Consider the following 19,918-nt stretch of genomic DNA (forward strand, 5'->3'; position numbering starts at 1 on the left):
TTCAACTTGCATAACTATATTCAAAAAACTTACATCATGATGGCCCTTTGTTCACTCAGTACTTGATGGGTATAAAATATACGCTATGCATCAACCATATTAACATAAACAGTAAAAACAAATGACAATGTCCAGTACAAAAGTGAAGAAGTAAGGAATCTAACTTAATTTTATGATATCAGTAAGTTTCCAGTTGCTAGATATTTCAATTTTCTTGAGCTTTTTAAGAAGTTGTTCCAGATAACCAGCATTTCCAATAAGTTTATAGTCCACTGGTATTTCTAGACCTTTGCCTTCCCCTTCATTGTATTTACTCCCAATGCATTCAGCCTCAAGTTCACCATAGTCCACTAAAAATTTGTGAAAGATTTTTGACAATTCGATTGGAACATGCCCTACAGTGTAGCCATCTTCATTCTTAACTACCACAGCGTATTTGTCATATTCATTGTCGGGTTCCACTTCACAAGTCAGTATCTCACCAATGTAAACAGTTGAAGTTTGAAAATATGCATGATAACCACGGATGCTTGCCTCTACATAAATTCCATACTCATTTTCCATTCTTGCAGAGAAATGTCGGTATTTTAGTATATTTTCTTTGAAAAACTAGCAAGAAATATCCAAGATGGCGGAACGGTTCTTACAAGAGTGTCTGACTCGTACCCAGTCGTCTCTCTTTCATGGCATTCACATGATCACATCTTGCCAATCCAGCGCCATTGTAGCTAGTTTGTAACTGTTTATGCAAATGAATCGTACATTATTCGATTGTGGTATCAAAAAGTCAGTAGAACTGAAAGATGGACGGCTTTACGACATTACAGAAACATTAGGAAAGTCAGTTGAACTGAGCAGCAAATCTTTGAAATGCAACATCTGTGAAAAATCGTTTACAGGAGAGCAGTATCTTAACATTCACGTGCGCCTAAAACATGAAATTCAGTCTGCTGCTGCGGCTGGTAACACTCATCGTAGTTTAAGCCAAGGACCATCTGGAGTGTTGCAGACAGATTCATTAGAGAATCTTGACAATCGTCAATCTGAATCAGACAAAGAATTCAATATTAATGGCCAGTCGGGACAAGGCCAAAGGCCACAACAACAGGAAAAGCGAAGAGGAAGTGCTAAACGGAACTCATACACCCTGGACTTTAAAATAAAAACTCTTAACCGTTTGGATCAAATCAAAACCAAGGGAAAGGTGGGCAAATTTTTAGCAGTTGCAAAGGAAAGGGGAGTCAGCAAATCCCTGGTGATAAAATGGAACAAAGAAAAAGACCGATTACAAGAACAACTAGTCCTCAACAAATACAGGAAAAACACGGGCCCAACCACAGCTGCTAGACGAAGGCGGAGAATTACTGATAACCGATCAAAACATATGGAAAAGTACCCTCGGGCATCAAAATTACTGGTATCAGAATTTAAACTGCGTAGAGCAGCAGGCAGCAAAGTTTCTAAACTTTGGATTAAGAAAACAATGAAAGCTAAAATCGAAATGTGCTACGGTAAAGAAGCAGCAGAAAGGTTTAAAGGCAGTCACAACTGGTTTCAGCGATTCAAGAAAAGACATGGCATTGTTCTCAGACGTCGCACAAACAAAAAGAAAGATTCTGCAGATGATGGTAGGAGTACTATACAGAAGTTTCACAGGAATTTGAGGAAATCTTTAAAAACACAAAGGAGAAGAAACAGGTCTTCTATTATTAATTATTTTTAATTATTTTTATTATTTATTATTTTTTTACCAATTATTTGTAATAATCTTAAACCGCTCTGATGATGTTGCGCTGCAAGCAACGAAACGTTAGCAATTAAATTTCTTATATATATTATGTCTTGTCTCAAAGTCATTTGCTGGGCATTAATTTTTATCTTTAAATTAGGTCTTCTATTGATCCAAAATATGGAAGATGGCTACCCAAGAACAGATACAACATTGATCAGGTGCCCCTTGCATTTGTTACTGGGCAAGAAACAACTTATGATACATTGGGTAGCAAGCAGGTATGGGTGTCACAACCATCATCTGGCTTAGATAAAAGGCAAGCTACCCTACAACTTTGTATACGTGCCGAAGGTGAACAAAATGTCAAGCCAGCCATCGTATTCAGGGGAAAGGGGAATTTAAGTATCTTTGAGAAAGAACAGTATGACAAGGGAGTTGATGTGTTTTACCAGCCATCTGCCTGGATGGATACAGAGGTAAATATGCAGTGGGTCAAACAAACACTTGTTCCTGGGATTGGAAAAGACAAAGATGACAAGGTTATCTTTGTTGATAATGTTGGTTTTCAGCAAAGCAAGACATTTCACCAAGTATGCAGAAATGAAATCAATGCATCAGTGTACATGCTTCCTGAAAATCACACGGATAAGATCCAGCCAGTTGATGCAGGATGTGGAAAAATGATGAAAGTAAAAATAGCCGCAGAAATGGAAAGGTGGTTGGAGGAGGAACAAAATCTAGAAAAATGGCATGACAAACTCTCAGCCAGAGAAAGAAGGATCCTTATGACAAAGTGGACAGCAGAGGCATGGAGGGAGCTAAGTAAAAATAAAGAATTTTTTAGAAGATTGTTTGAAAAAACTGGCTGTTTGTTAACAGCTGATGGTTCAAATGATGATAAGATCTGCCCCCAAGGGCTAGACAATTACCAATTCTAGTTAAAGACAAGTTACATTTATAGTTTATATAATTAACAGTTAAATTACAGTTCATTTACTAGTCTCATTGTATACAATAAGAGGTTTAAAACTCTAAACCAGGAACAATTGTTTTTGACTGGAAATAAGAACCAGTTAAGAACCACTTCAGCCTGATTTCTTTCTAAGTACCTGTTATAAAAGAACCACTTCAGCCTGAAGTCAAAATTCACTGGTTCTTTTATGCGGGGCTTTACTGTACCGTGCAAAATGAGAGAATCTATTGATATCTACCAACATTGTGTAATTTATTTATCACCGATGATGGCACATATGTACGCACTAGTATGTTCTAAATGAGCTGGGATACAAATATATGCCGACATGCATACTGTTCAGTCAGCTATGGTGTCTGGAATCTGAATAAAATAGGGTGTGTCTATATAGAGTGTTCACCTGCTGTGAACTGTAATACTTAACATGCAACGTGTTAAATGATTCGTTTCATTTGCTTCCCGGCATTAGGAATTCGTCAAATGAGTAGTTACTTAAGTGTAAACGGGCTTGCTCTTTTCTATAGGAATGTTGTTATTTTGAGTCTAGTGATGGCCTGTTGGGCAAAAGTATATGTCAAGTTATATTTATCATGTAATGCCTGTACCCTGACTGAACAAGATCAGGTAAAATAATAATGATTTTTTGGCAATCTTTAGTAATGAATTTGCACGATAACTAGCTCTGTTTGTTTCTCAAACTGTACAACTTCAAACGACGTTAAAATGGTTTGTGGAAATGATTTTCTCATTTTAAAAAAGACACTTGCCTATTCTCATTCCATCGCTGCGGACGCTGGCTGTGTTTAATTTTGCACAGGAATACTGCATGGGTACAAGATGAAATGATTTGGTTTCAGTTTTCAAGCCAAAGCTTGATTTCATATATTTATTACAACGGATAGTGCAAGGTCAGGTGCGCGGCTGGTGGATACAATTATAGTTTAAACTACCGCGGCAATACGATTCGAGAATTTGCAGAAAAAAAAATCGAAAAACTGCAGAACTGCATGTCAAATTATCTGACAATTACATTTCTAAATGTGTGGTAGATTATATTTCTTATATTTATTTTTCCTTATATTTTAACCGATATTATAGAAAACAATATATCGTTGAATGTAAAGCACCACGAGTATTGCACGTCTAGTCTTAATTGTTTGTAAAACGATCTGGCATGAGGGGATTTACAAGCAAAACAGCGCCTAGTGGAAAACAAGCTTAATATTGGGTTATTCGTTCAAGGTAATTGTATGGAGATAAGAAGAAAAAATGTCTATATAATTTGACGGCAAAATATCTATAACATTTCATGAATGCCTATATTTATCTATCTTTCGACTTATTTTCAGTCGTATCATGAGAATAAACTTAAAAGTTTGTATTATAGGCCAAAAGCGGCATTTATATATATATATATATATATATATATATATATATATATATATATATATATATATATATATATATATATATAATTATATAATTATATGAAGTGATTGAAAACAAGACGCCCACTCTGGCGTTAGCTTGCGATGCGAATTCTAGGCTGTAGTTACGAACAATATAGCTACGATAGCACCACAATTAGATTGTACTAAGGGTTCGATTACATGGTGCAATTACAGAAGTAGCTGTTGATGTATGGAAATGAGAAATATTGATTCAAAAATGCTGTTTTTCATTTATATTACGTTCTTAGTTTTCATACACCAACAGCCTCTGCGGAGTCGAAATGTCCGCCCAGGCTTAAGGCGGATTTCCACTTACAGCGAAATCGTTCGCTAGCGAAATATTTGCATATTTTCTTTTGAATTTTAACAGCATAAATAAATTAGTGCGACTTGACTGTTTTCAATTCAAAAGAAAATATGCAAATATTTCGCTAGCGAACGATTTCGCTGTAAGTGGAAAATCGCCTTTAGATTGCACCGAGTGCTAAAATAATATTTCGCGCTAATAGACCGCAAGTAGTATTAAATATGTCATGCATGATGATTTATTTGTACGTGGATAATTATATTTAGCTACCAACACCAGATCAGTGACAAACACTAATTATAATCACCCGAAAAAGGAGTTTTAGTCATGAACTACCGTAGTTGTACAGCATACCTTCAGGTTTTGGCGAACAATCTCACCAATAGACCAGATTCACTGTAAATAAACCTTGATTTTGTTGTATGCCAACAAATATATTTGGCCAGCGCGAGTTACAAACTATAGTAATTGTGACGTTACCTTATAGGAAGTTACTTCGTGTGGAGAGTATATACCGCTTCTATTATAGTAATGAGCCCGTTGAACAAACGGCAAACAGCTTCACGATCATAATATATACACTAAGCATATATCGAAATATGTTCACAAGTTTTGGCGTTCAAAAGGCTTAATAAACTTTGAATAGTTATTGCTGTTTTACACATAGTCTAACTGGTGTTAATACGTGGTATACGTGGCCATGCAGTTTTACGATGCTATAAACGTCAATGTAGAGATTCTAATGCCAACGCACATTATTTCCTCTAATGTACCATCACATGCATGCGTAAACAAACGTATCCCACTCCCATAATCCATGCCAAAGATGACAGTTATGTTAATAAATAGAGGAAGTCACACTACTTCACTGAGCTTCAGTGACTTCAGTGATGCTTGTTTTTAAATGATGTATTATACTATACTCTGAATTTAATACACAAAAATACCATGAACTCCAGCAAATACTAGGAATTACTGTACAAATAAATGGTATATAAATATAGAAAGGACTCCGATTGAAGGTCTTTGGTCTGTACAATAAACAACACTATAAACATCAATTGTATTCAGTGCCTAAGCAGAATCTATTCAGTTGTATCGGTTTAACTTTTCCGAGACAAGTTATGCTACAAACTGAATATGAGAATTATAGATCCAAAATTTTACTTTATTCTTCAGCTTTTTTGCAATTAAAATTTTGGACCCCTGTAGTGTTTTTTGACCGAGTGCTATGACCAAGTCTATACAAATAGCACAGCAACTAAATAAGGTAAAGGTACAGAACCAAACAACAACAAATCATGTGAATGCGGATAGAGGCACGCGTTTCAACCAACTTTGGTCATGTCGTCAATGCTCGCTGGCTGAAAGGACATCCGACCAGATAACTGTAAGCCTCCGAACAGACAATTCTATCCATTGTTTGCAAAATGTAAAATCGTGTCGTACAGGGAGCATAGACGTTAGTCTATAGTTAACAAAAAGCCTTTTAAAACGAAGTCCAGTGCAAACGCTTGATGTTTTACAACGACGCATGCGCTCTGTATTACACGCACGCTTGCTAAATGTCTCCCACAAGCTACCCGAAACACAATAGTCACGGTAATATATACGAAGGCGTTACGTATATCTGATGAAAGAATGATGAAAGATCATTAGCGTCGTGTTTTGACTGTGACGGAAGCTACGAAAAACTCCGAAAAACTGACGACTGTATGGTGTGATACTAAATATCCGGGGGGGGGAGGTCAAACAGCTAAAAGATGTAAGACTTTTGGCTGAATAATAATCAGTCGCTTGAATAATAATGAGTTGCTGAATAATAATTATACCCCGTGGCCGAGCGGAGGTCTACTATCTAGAACCCAAAAAATAAAAACAAAAAAAAAAAAAAAAATGCCCATTTTAAAGCTTGCTATGCTACGCATCGCAAGCAATTAAATATATCTGATGAAATGATCAATTCGTGAGTTTAATACAGTAACTTCTTCATGCAATCCAATTGATTTTCGGTTTGTTACCTCAATTGCATGGATTCTTGGTATATGCGGGACCGCAACTATAGCGCAATGTATATTCGTACAGTATATTCTCACTTCTGACTATCGGAATTCTTTCGAAAACACACATACATACAAAGCAAATCTGTCGAGCTGAACGAATAGATTAATATATGCAATACAGTAATCCCCTCTAAAGTGGGTTGAAATGAGCGCCATAGTGTCTATAAAGTCTCGTGTCGGAGTTTTTAGGACATTCTAGCTGTAGTGACGGCCTTGGAACAATGTTAGCATGGATTTGCCATGGATTTGTTTTTGAAATTGTTCAACAAATATACAGGTTTTTTCAGACAGTATCATGCAGAATAGGTATAGATTTCATATATAGGCTCTTTACTCTTGTGTATACAAGGAACGCTTTGTATTAACAACGAATCGCTATTACCCATAATGTATATGTTTTTCTGATTGAAAAGGATTAAAATTTAAACTTTGTGCTCTCAAAAACCCATTTTATTGAGTTAATTAAAGCAGTGTTTTTACAGTCATTCATGGTGGAATATTGGTGGAATATGTCTTTGTAAAAACATAGTTACCAAGCTCATATCACAAATAAACTGCATGCATCTTTACACCAAATAGGGAATAAACAAATTAAATGCACCTACTCCTCCTACCCTCCTGCTTCCCGGCGTGCGCTACTTGACTCCAAATATCGAGCAATCATGCTATATATGTTCTCGAAGATTCTCCCTTCCCCATGCAGTGGCGTAACTAGAACAATAATTAGGGCGGGGGTGAATATTCATATATTCAGTTCTGCCCGATGGATTTCTTATGCAAAAGCTTACAATAGAAATCCGTCGGGCAGAACCGAATATATCCACCGAATATTATAGTTCTAGTTACGCCCCTGTCCTCCCCACGCTTTCATGGTCTGTTCAGTCCGTCCTATGAGCTTGGCCTCAGGTTAGCGATGCCGTGTGAGTGAACGCATATTTCTCATATTTGGAAGGACAGAGATGACGTAGCCTGAAGATGCCTCAAAAGCGAATATATTCGAAATCGCCGGTTGGTAATATAAATTTGAATTTGATAAGAACTGATATTTAACCACGGATTATTAATTGCAACAGCATAAATGCAATGTTTAAAAGATTAAGGGTAACTTACAATTACAGCATTATAATGTAACAGAAGTTGGCTATGAATTACGCGGCTCCCCCGCATCATCAATATTGCTTGATATAATCGCATGCATGAAATTGTATTTAATTAAGACTCTAAAATGAAAGAGGAAATTTATAAGATTAACATGAAAGTCTTTCTACACTTTCTGGGCCTAGGACTTTTTATTTCAAAACTTTTCTTGGCTTTTGCCATTTAGTACACTTCCACTTGACTAAATATTCATACGTTGCTATTGAAATCATAAATGGTCAAAGACTGCGTGTAATGTTGTATTGCCATTGACCTAGAATACAAGTGCTATATCACACAAAGTAAGGCAGGAAATCTGTCAAACATCAGAACATTTTTAAATATTAACCCAACAAGAGCGACCTGATCATTGTTTTTGGCGTCACATGTTTCGCTGCCAAAAAGTCAATGAACTGTCAAAGGCATTCGTATATAAAAATGAAAACAAAATAATTTGACTTATAAACACTCGTGGCGTTGCATTTAATATTATGGCTGCTATAAGGATGACTGTTTACCATGGAATATCTCTGTTGGCTATGATTCTGGCGTTTCAGAATTCTGTTGCTGCAGAACAAACACTTCAAAGTAAGCACTTCATTCAGTATGTTATTTTCTATTAACTGAAAGTTACATTGAAATTACTTTAAGTAATTTCTCAGCTAAAGTCACTCTCATACATGTTGTCTGACCGCTCAAACTAATATTGCTGTAAAAAGCCCCTTTTGTATTGAGAATATCAATGCGAATTACATATAAATTTTAAAATCATCTAGTCCATAAGCTAATTTTGGGAGGGAAATTGTTCGGTTATGTTAACGAAGTTCATGGTCCTAATTAAAAATAGCATCATTTTATTCCACTGGCCGAATATATATTGCACTGGGCAAATACATATACTTCATTTGACGTTGCGCTTCTCTTCATCTTGCGTTATGAACTGCAAAAGCTCGAAAACCAGATGGATTATTGACCTTGGAAGGTTAGAATTGAGACAATTCTCTAGCAAGATTTTACATCATTACTATAAGATTTCTAAACATGCACTTTCACATAAATCTCGTGCAACTGGGCTAAGTTGGTGGCAGTTTTAAGCGCGAAAAGGTTTGAGGCGGTTTAAATGATTTGAGTGCTTTTACGTGTTTTTTTTACTGTTCGTGGGTGCTTGTACTCCTTAAATTTTTAAGACCGAAAAAAGATATTCAGTAAAATAACAATATAAAGCATGCATTTAATTTAAATATTTTTCTAAATGCTTTTTAAATTAACTATTGCATTAGTTACGCCCCTTCCGGAAAACCAACACTTTCGTTGACAAGGCTAGTTATAGCGTCCTGAAATAAAGCCTACTAAATACATACACATGCACATATATGCATGCATACATACATGTATATGATTAATAAAAACGAGAACGTATTTGTACATCGCTCGCACCAGTACATTCGCATCATGTTCCGTTACAGAAATCACTTGGCTGGCTACTGCATTAATTAACTGCGTAGTTCGCGTTTGTTATTAAATTAGAGACGATTACAAATTAATGTATTTAAAACCGTTCAATTTATGCTATATTTTAGTGCTCAAATAATACAAAACTCCACTTCAATAGCCTTTGTATATAAATGGTAATTGCCTAATTGTAGGACCTTTTTGATATTCCCACTGCTAATGCAAGTTTTTCATCAGTTCAAAAGAGATCTTGGAACTAACATTTATTCTCTCGAAAACCACACCTACTTTTATATTAACCGCTTGTCTGCGTCCGAGAGCCACTCAGCATGTTCTTCCGAGATGTATCTCAATCCATCTGTTATGGCAAATATACACTCGCATGCTCTTCAAACTTGCTACTTGACCTACCTTATTAACTGCTAAAGAATATTCTCCCAACATATCTTCAATACATTATAAAATAAAACGAAACCTAATAAATCCGGTAGTAAAGTATCCATATTTACTTAAAAATTGATAAGTTAGATTTCTACAACAGTGCTGTTGGTGATACTATATATTTATAACCTTAAGACATATTGAGACATAAATATAGCCAGAATTTCCACAGAATTCCAACAGAGTTTGCCAAAAAGTCAATATCTGCGTTTACTTCGATATCTGGAGGCGAGGCTCCACGCGGTACTTGAAATATCTGTTTCTTCTTCAAACATCGAAGGCTACACCTGTTTGTTGCCTTGTCGAGGCAGTTTTGAATGTGAAGTGAAAATATCAATCGAGTTCAATTCGACAATAGTGTTACTGCATGGTACTTCGTGAAAATATTTGTTTCTTACGGCCTACATAATTTCTCCTACTATGCCTGTCAGTAACGTCGCCAGTTTTTTCAAACTGGAGGGGACGAGACAAAAACAAAAGGCGTGACACCTCTGGGGGGGTTTGGGGGCATTCCCCTCAAGGAAATTTTTATTTCTATAGAAATAAGGGTTTTTAAAACGCTATTTCCCGCACTTTCTGGCACGTTCAGGACAATTTGAAAGCCATAGATCGGCGATTTTTGTTATAAACAAACAGTTTTCACAAGGGCAACTTTCTGTTGTTAGCTAATCTAAATGTGTCAACAAGAGTATCCAACTCAATCGTATCTGCAATGTCTCTTTCTATGCTGATATGTTATTGTAATGTCATTCGTTACGTGATCAAAAGTAAGGTTAATTCGACAATTTCGTTATTTACACGGTTGTTGGAATACCCCCCCCCCCACTTTTCTTTTTAGATTTGAAAAATCTTAAAAGTGGTCTTTAGAATAACTGCGGGGAACGAATCTCCCTCATTCCCCCCCCCCTGGCGACGCCACTGATGTTTGTTTGCATTTTTCTTGTTTAAAGAATGAAAGCCACTACCTAAATTCTAGAAGATGTTAGTTTTCAAAGATAGTTTATTTATAAGGTCAACAATGCAAGACCAAAGACAGAGGCGTCGCTATACCGATAATTGGAGGGGGGATTAATATATTCAGTTCTGGCCGACGGATTTCTTTTGTAAGTTCACTAATTTATGAATACGCCCCCCCCCCCAATTATCGCTCTAGCCAGGGTAAAGTATTCAGTGTAGATATCCCCTAGTTATAAAATATAGCCACGGTTGGTTCAGCGAAATGAGTTGTGTTAAGATCTAATTATTGTACTGAAAAATCATATTAAGATTAAGGTGCATATAATAAGGCTGCAGATGCACGGATTGTTCACGGCTATTTCATTCATGCAATACACATGGTCATGGAGGAGATTTTATCATGTTCTGTATTGTTTGATTGGGAAAAAGCATCTTCAGTTTTATATAGCATCATAGTATATATTTTGATGTAGATAATCGTTTCGAGCTAAATCTCTCGATTAGACGCAATAGACACCTGTTCATTCGTACGGCTGTGGGTTTGCAAAAGTTATGGTGCCTTACTTTTTAATTCAGCCAACGAATTCTATGTCTGATTGCATAAAACATTTCCCTCATATCTATATATAGCTTCCTGCTAAAATCTGAGCAATGCACTTGTTTATACCATTGTCGCCTTCGCTGATTGCATATATTGTATGTCTAATACGACATACTCAAAACTTTGAGGAGCTAGACGCATTTATTTGTTCCTAATGATGTATATTAACATTCAAACGGCGGTAAAGCGTAAAGCTATCTTTCAAGTTATAAAACATGGATTGCTGCCCAGTTCTCCAGTCGATATTCGACAAGTGATATGAATTAATTAATCAGTGAATATAATTCCTAAGGTGGTACTCTTTATATCATGATTCGTAAATTTACCCTAAAAGTTACATTAAAAGCACCAGGACAGAATTAAGACTGAAATCAGGGCCGTAGCCAATCGCTTAATTACAGGACAGGGTGTATATTGATACATTCATATTTACATATTAAATCGCATAACAAGTTAGAGTCTGCACGAGAATAAAGGCTTTGTTACATTACACGTTGTAATTGCTTGCGCATCTTGTCTCGCAATATTGTTACAACTTACAACGCAGGTGCTTTGAAAGATGTTTAGAGCTCCCGTTCAGGAGGCGCCATCATGGCTGGCGTTGAGCAAGAACTTTTAAAGTTGATTCCATTTCAGAGCACAGTTACATGTGTTCCCTATATGTACAATTTCAAATACATTTGAATTTCAAAATAATTTATATTATAATACTGTATTATTGGGGTGTCGAAAGATTATTGGGGGGGATGGGGGTAGGTCGCCAAAGTAGACTGATGTCTACATGTGCAAGGATTAACGCAATTCTTTGCGAGGCGGTTTGCATGAAAAAATTGCGTCGTGTAACCGTGGCTTATGCACGAGCACGGAAGCAGGCATAGAAAATTTTTCAACCCGGAAAAAACTTTTTTGTTGGGACTCTAATCTTGTAACAAAAACTAGCACTATTAGTTGATGGTTCTAAAGAATACGTCTTCCTGCAGTAGCGCACCCAAACCGACAATTTATAGTCCATTCTTGAAATTCAAATTTCAGACCTCAGATATTACTACGCCCAAAAACATATTTTTTTTAAAGTAGCCGCACGCCTATATAACCACCCGCGAATTACGTACATGTCGGTCCAAAAGTGTATTTAATGCGATTTCCCTGTTGAAGCTATAACTTTATTATAAAAGAGATATACACATCGCGAGAATAGTGGTCTTAGTCGTGAGCATTTTAGACTCCCATGACCAACTGAACTTCCAGAATAGTGATACACGAGCGGCAAGTATGTAAACGTAATCCAGTGTTTTCAACCCTTGGAGAGCGTCGTCACTTACATCATTGGGAATGAAAATGGTAGGAAGTGACCCTTTTCTGTTTTTTACAGCTATCGTTCCGGGGCTTATGAAAAAATTACTTAATGCTTATTAATAATTAAGTGACTCACAACAATTTCAGAACTTTCATTTTAGACGCCTTTCTTTGAAAAAGCCGTGTCACTAAAAAAACTTGTTTTCTCAGTAATTGAGCTTAGGGGGGTAATCTACAGTTCGAGTGGATTACGAAGCTTAACTTTTTCGAGGGTTTTCTTAACCTTGTAGTTTCAGCCATTTCCCTGAACATTAACCTCCCTTGATTAACTAATCTTTTGTAATTGGTTGTTTTTATGATGTGCCTTTAAATGTTCCATTTTACTGATCGCATAATGAAATTTTCCACTGCACAGTCTAGCCGTGCAAAGAGTTTTTTCGATTATACTTGATTCAGTGTAAATCGTATCGTGAAAAATTTATCGGATAAAATTATTATTTATTTATAAACATAAATAAACTATATTATTATTAGGAAATTAAATATAACACCTATAGTTAGTATTAATTAGTTAGGTGTCAGGGACCAGTAACTACATAGATATACGAAATGCGTACCTATTTTTGCTAGGCTAGGCTAAGTAATGATTCAGTCTCGCAGAACGGATTTACAAGTTTTTAGTTTTTATATCAATGAGACAACAGAGTGAAGACTCCCAGATGCTTTTCGTTTAACATAAAGTTAACATTTGCTATCAAATATGTTAGTCAACCTCGAACCGCTCTACGTACTTATTGGCCTTAAGAAGGAAACAAAGAGTCACAAATAAAGAAAACATTGTACGCGTGGTTGTGTTTGGCTGCTCGTATTATCTGGCAACGCTGCAATTAGCGGAAGCCATTTGAATCTGTGTTTTGGCTTGTGTCATCGCATAAATAACTTTAGTTATTGATTGAGCTTGGTAATGGGGAACCACTTGACCAGGTAATGACGTATATGCATCATTGTTTGGGTATAGGTTATCTGCTTTAGTACCTGTGTATATCAACCATTGATATACTAATCCCACAACTTTTATCGAGATAATTTTATGTATCTGAAAAGTTGAAAATGTCATGCAGATTTAACAAACAATAGTTCAATAACAAGAATTATAATGCTTGACTTCTTTATATATACGCGTTTATACATGCGCAGTATATTTCGGTATAGCTGCTATCAATTCATTACATTGTCATCACATGATTCTCACATCTTAATAACACGCAGGGATTATCAGAGCAGACATAATGAACATTTCGACGAGAAAATCCAATGTAGCTAAAATGTTGGCACTAGAAAGGTTCAATATCGAATTTCGAATTTCGTTTTGGACTTCCATCGCATTTTATCAGCGCTACAGCACATTCGTGTATGTCCCAATGCATGGATACACATACAGCACGTCTGATGTGGTCTGACATTCCTGTTTTTTTCTGAATTTAAATTAATCTAATTAATGAAGGAATGAAACAAACTTTCGTCGAAAAAAATTTGAGGAACCATGGAAGAAATTAACCACTCATGATGATGACAAGTTTGGAGACGATATACCAATATTATGCCCCTTCAGGTTTTGCTAGTGAATAAATAAATATTTTAATGGTCGAAATTTTACTTAATAATTAGTGCGAAATTAGCAGTATGGTTGATAAACCTAAATGTTACCTCCTGTTACTAGAAAAAGGAAAAGCTGCTCCAGGTTTCTCGAAACCAGAACAGCTGTTCAAATTTTAAAAAGTTGCTCAAAAGTTGCCGAGCACAATACACGTTGAGGTCTAACCAATATAGCCCATTATAGGACGAGGCCAAATTCGATTATACACAACCTAGCTACACAACATCACATATTAAGCACAAATTACCATGATTTTGTAAATAAAATCCCTTTAGGCAATTTCTCGCATTTTCCACAAGTAAATTAGTCAAAAATGGGTTTATAGGTCACGATAAAAAATAGTTTGATCCCATGCATGCGTGTTATTTTGACCTATGCAGTAAACGCAATATCGTATACTTCGATCAATTGGGCGTAGCAGTGTAATCTGATTAGGCACTAAACACGCGTGATGCGTTAATTTCACACAAAATTACTGTTTTCAGTTATTTCACGTGTATGCCGTGAAACATGACAACTTAAAAAGTGGCTTCATGAGGAATGGTGGCGTTTAAAGTGTTGGCTTGATAAACCTTCTACTTTCGTGTCGGTTAAAAAGTGACTTTTTATGCTGCTGTAGGTGGAACGTAATAGTCCTAATCAGCCTAATAAGATAGCGTTAATGAGGACATACTTTCACAATCATAAGCCTGTTATTGCTGATGCAACTAGGAACTAATTTTCGGGAAAAAAATCAAACAATTTTTTAACACTCTGTTGGTATTTTAGATAACGATTTTGAGAATCTGCGATATCAAAACACCATTGAAGCGCTATTCGCCCATGAAATAAAAAAATACATGACAATCCCGAGTATTTTTCATCATTTTCATCTCAGCAAATGTTAACTGTAATCACTTAAATTTTTGCATGCTTACTTAGTATAAATTTGAGTAGCAATGTAGTTGAGGTGTAAATTACCTTACGCTAAAATATACAGACGCCCAAGATGCACAACAGCTAATCATGCATGCGTTATATAATATATTATACACTAGATAGACTTTATAAAGCGGTTAGGAGATGCGTATCTGCGCATCTAGGTTGCTGATTTATTCCTGATGAAGCTGTCTCTTATCGAGGCCGGATCTTAAATTGAATAGTTTTATTTTGTGTCGTATTATATAACAACCCTGTAGTAGGAACCTCTCTGCTTATGCGTTAAGAAATCAAGTAAATTTTAATATTTGAAATTTTGAATGGTGATTTATAATAATGTATTATATATCTAACTGAAATAATCAAATTGTAGAAAACACCACGTGTAAATTCTATATGGATCGTTAATTGCACTGATTAAGGCTCGGGTTAACAGACTAAAAGCTCTGCATATAACAACATGGTGTTTTCTACAAATTGATAATTCAAGTCAGATAAATTTTCCCAAGCACTAGCTTGTTATTGTTACCATTTGAAGATTATTGTGAGATCATCTATAAACAGAGCAGTGTTCAAAGTTGTTCAGAGGTTGTATGGTAATTTAAACCGAATGATTAAGGAAGCTGTACCGACTAAATTGTGTATAAAATTCTAGATGATTGCATGGCGTATTGTTCATTGACGACGTCCTCTAGAACTTGGGAGCTCTGGGACGTCGGAAATGGCGTTTCTATATACCCATATTTACATCTTATAGTTCGATTAGGCTTCAATGAGTTACTGTCTTATATGTTGTTCACTTAATTGTTATTTAAAATACGCGTAACACAAGTGTAATTAGATATTCATCTCCTTCGTTCCAAAAATTTTGGGAGTACCATTTCAGTTAGTCAAGTATGTTTTTGGTTTATAGCCCATTTTTATTTTCTGTTTCACTTTTACACTTCATGCAAATTATCCGTAATATTGCTCCTTAGTCTTCCAAAATCTATTTCTGCCGATTAAAAAAGTATATCTGCCGACTGATATAGTCCATAATAGACTTTTAGGTGACACCCTAGTCAACAAAAGATGGAACTTCTACAACTACTTGATTTAGAGAATGTTCTGATGTATGAGAGCCCTTATTGGAACATTCGTAACTAATTTACTCCTTCACATCTATCAAAAGCAGTATCGGCCCTAGTTACTGAAATAACACCAAAATCGCAAGTGAAAAGAGGCCTTTATAGGAAACTGAACTGCAAAACTGGAACTGCATTAACTTTTAAAAAGCTGCACTAAGATACCACAACCTTGCTAGTCGACTATTGGCATTTTTTAAAATGTTCCGCATTTTTAGTATAGTCACTGTTGATATTCAGTTACCACATGTGCGCTAAACGCATGCGCAGTTTGTAAAATAGAGATTTAATAATTTGTTTTCAGTCATAAAAATCATTCCTAATTATTGAATGACTGAATTTTCTATTATAAAATATATGTGGAGGATGGTCAGTTCAGACAATAAGACATGAAAAAGTCTTATCGTACTGAAAAACGTACGATTGTTATTTGTTGATGAAGGTTTATTTTACTATCCATGGCAATACCGTCTTGATGGAATCAATGATGAGATGGGTTTGGTAATGTAGTCTTATACCGAGGAAGTTATTTTCCAACCAATTCGATTAAACATGCAGGAAAGATAGACATTTACAAGTATTTAATCTTTCGGAAATAAGTAAATGTCGCCAAATACGAGTGTTGCGTTATTAACACTTGAAGCTTTTCCTGTATGATAGTGCCTCTATAGCAACGAATGTCATCAACTTTGAAAAAAGCACCTTTTGCTTTTCCTATGGCTTTTCGGCGTGAGTGAACTGAAGTGGGGTGGGTTAATCCATACTGAATTGCGATAAGGAACCGTATAGATATGCATTTCGCTGTAATAAAAAAGATGTCAGTCAGATGTCGATTTAGCTAGGGTAAAAATCTTCTTTTAAATGACACATGAAATCCCAGACATCATGCACTTTCTCACTTTAAGGTGCCATGTATGGGGTACAAAATCATTTTAGACAGATGCACCATCACTACCATGTCATTGTCACTATATCCGCTTTGATGAGATGTTGAATTTTGTAAGAAAGAATTTTCGTATTGAGCCATGACGTCTAGTGTAATGATACTTTACTAAACGCATGTTTTCAAACAAATACCTATATACATAAATATAACTATTATATGTGACCATATTTTATCGTATAAATTTTTTTATTTCTCTGGTGTATGACATAAATTTCAAAAACAAAATGGATTACAGGAAGTAGTAGACATGCAAAAATAAAAAGACGAGGAGCTACTCTCAGTCTGCTGGCTGAGAGCTCTGGCAAAATGGCGAAAACGCCTTGGAACTTTTTCTGCATACACCATGCAGGATATGCGGCAATAGAGCGGAAGAGACGATTCATGTTAATAACTGCGAAGAATTTGGCTTAATATATCAATTCATTGTCTGATCCCTTATTCCTATAACTCGTGAAGCAGGCCGGAATAAGGACTTTTCCAATAAATCTGAACAATATTTTTTTCGCTTCTGACCGCTATAAAATATAAGTTATAACATTTTGAATTTTTCATCACGAAAATACAATAGGTAGGTGGGAAAAAATTGTCTCTCAAATAGAAAATCGAAAACGCGGCAAACAATGCAATGCATAACAGATTATTTCTTTATAATGTCTAAAATAATAGATTCACGAGAAAAAATAAACACTGGTAAAACTATGGTAATTACTAATTAGCATAGAAAAACTATGATAATTGGTGTAGATATATATACATGAGAGGAAGGGAATAATAATTTCATACGGCATATAATTAGCCTCAGAATAAATTACCTGCATGTTCCAAGCATTGTCATCAGGACGCGCTAGTTCCGGCTTCCTGTGGTCGTGTGATAGTCATTGCCAGAATAAAGCATAACCTCACGATGTTATTATGCATTCGTGATCATTAGGTACTTCAACGACTCTCAATCAAGAAAGACGAGAATTAAAAAGGATTAGCACTTTCGGAAGTACGTGCAAATATTAATTATTTTGCGAGGATATCAAGTCTACTTCGACCCATTCAGATTATAGTCGTGATTAAAGAAGGTGCACTAACGCCCGTTTTAAGGATTGTGGTAAAGGAATTAATCAACACTGAACAACAAGGCACGAACACTTTTAACAGCTCTAAGCATTCATCTTCGCCTCACGCTAACGCTTATTAGCTTTTTACCTGCTGCCCCATGAACTCCGTCCGGGCCATTAAACGTCGAATGAATTACAATCTGAAAAATACTTGTATAGCTATAATATTCCAAAACGATATAATGAATATAATTAGCTGTGTTTCGTGTCATATTTTTAATGACCTGATTGAAGATGCCATTTCAGGGCCTGGCCGGCGTGATTAAGCGGACAATGAAATATACAAAGATTACTTCAATTCAAAGTCTTGCCAGTTTTAGGTGAGAATTTCGTAAGTGACGAGTACTTTTCTATTCTATTTTCGGGAACCCAAATTACAAATCATGTGTGGGAAGCGACAATTCTAATTTCGTGCAGTTTTCTGTATCATTCAGTTTCTCGCAGTCATTTGGAACAATCGCAGCGTAAATGGTGCACGGTTTTATGGTTTAGGGGAGGGGAATCGGTTTCATTATCCGTAATAAACATGCAGGTTGTGTAAATACTTGTATATACATTGTATAGAGAGGACTATTCTTCTAGTGTGTTCTTTTGCATTATTCTACGTGAGTGTGTTGTTGCTATGTAAACTAAATCTAAAAAAAAGCTTGCTAGACCTCTGTTATCTACCTGTGACATGTAAATGCATCACATTTTACCCACTTGTGGAATTTGAAGGCCGATTAGAATGACTGATATCGTATGGAATGCATTACGTCAGTAACAAAACGTGCGCGGCGAGGTGCCAGCGCGATGTATTATAATGACCATATGAACACCATGCCGAGTGATGACAGACGAATGTCTCGTAAATATCGCATTAATCAGTGCGCTAAAAACACCGTAGTTATTTTATCAGCTGACGCACAGTTGTAAATCGGATTGCCACTAGCCAGTTTTGGGTCAAAGCTGGCGCGCACTATTAGCATTATTATTATTGTACAGCGTATCAATAGAGGCAGACATTGAATGAGCAACGCAAAACGAAACATGGATATTATCACACGCCTTTTGTGGTGTCTCGGGTTGGTGATAACATTTTCAGGAGTTTGGGCAAGTAAGTCACGCGTGCCTGCATGTTTGTCATAGACCAGACATGTTCGCCAAAATTATATCCTAAGTTGTCGTCTCCTAAACAAGTCAAAGTACAGAATGAATTTGCGTTTGTAGAGAAAGCATGATTTAAAATGCAAGCCTAATGACTTGATTGCCTATATTTTTTGTGCACTTAACCTTTCAGCTGTGATAACAACTGCGATTTGTGAACTCCGGTTACTTTGCGTTCAAAGCTACCTGCGCGACAAAGGTTTTACTCTCGGTATTAGTCACTAGGTCGCATATAATTGATTCACAACAGGAGCAGCAAGGGATAGTAACAATTGTTATTCTTGGGAATTATTCAAGAACTATTCAAAAGCCATAAAGAGTGTTTCACAAGATGAAAACTTGATAGTTTATTTCTTTCTTGAAAGGTTTTGGGAGGCATCCATTTTGATCATCACGTATAATCTTTAGATTTAGATCCAAATCTCGCGTTCCATAGTCTGCAATAAATCTGTAGTTTTACTCTAAAGCTTAAACATTGTAGCGCATTGTTGAGTACATGATATATATTGTGAATTCAAGATGCTCTGATCAAGTTGCCAACACTGTGGTTGAATAGCCCAAGGAATCGCCTATCCTAAGAACATATGGCTGGGTGAATATCCTACCTG

The 19,918-nt window shown here is 36.0% G+C and overlaps 3 protein-coding genes across 4 annotated transcripts in view; 2 read left to right on the forward strand and 1 right to left on the reverse strand.

Moving 5' to 3' along the window:
• Window positions 1-777, reverse strand: LOC114538597. The gene has a single exon (XM_028559729.1). It carries the CDS (start codon window positions 562-564, stop codon window positions 160-162), a length of 405 nt encoding a protein of 134 aa, XP_028415530.1. The 5' UTR covers window positions 565-777; the 3' UTR covers window positions 1-159.
• LOC114538610 (tigger transposable element-derived protein 2-like) lies at window positions 752-2,670 on the forward strand. Its single transcript, XM_028559738.1, has 2 exons — window positions 752-1,698; window positions 1,890-2,670. The coding sequence occupies exons 1-2, from the start codon at window positions 752-754 to the stop codon at window positions 2,668-2,670; spliced, it is 1,728 nt and encodes a 575-aa protein (XP_028415539.1).
• Window positions 2,671-8,073: 5,403 nt separating this feature from the next.
• Window positions 8,074-19,918, forward strand: part of LOC114538595 (collagen alpha-6(VI) chain-like) — a 33,395-nt gene continuing 21,550 nt past the window's right edge. The window contains exon 1 of one of the 2 annotated variants that reach the window (XM_028559725.1): window positions 8,074-8,251. In XM_028559725.1, coding sequence (XP_028415526.1) covers window positions 8,155-8,251 — 97 coding nt within the window. In that variant the 5' untranslated portion in view covers window positions 8,074-8,154. Of the gene's footprint in view, window positions 8,252-19,050; window positions 19,261-19,918 lie in introns of those variants that run through there. The other variant, XM_028559727.1, reaches the window with a different exon arrangement.

Source organism: Dendronephthya gigantea, unplaced genomic scaffold (genome assembly GCF_004324835.1).
Source record: "Dendronephthya gigantea isolate DGI-Jeju-01 unplaced genomic scaffold, DenGig_1.0 000189F, whole genome shotgun sequence".
Lineage (NCBI taxonomy): Eukaryota > Metazoa > Cnidaria > Anthozoa > Malacalcyonacea > Nephtheidae > Dendronephthya > Dendronephthya gigantea.

Coding starts and splice junctions, on each gene's coding strand:
- LOC114538597 (XM_028559729.1), bottom strand. CDS start 564: ATGGAAAATGAGTATGGAATTTATGTAGAGGCAAGCATCCGTGGTTAT.
- LOC114538610 (XM_028559738.1), top strand. CDS start 752: ATGAATCGTACATTATTCGATTGTGGTATCAAAAAGTCAGTAGAACTG. Junction 1,699..1,889: donor ACACAAAGGAGAAGAAACAG/GTCTTCTATTAT, acceptor TCTTTAAATTAG/GTCTTCTATTGATCCAAAAT.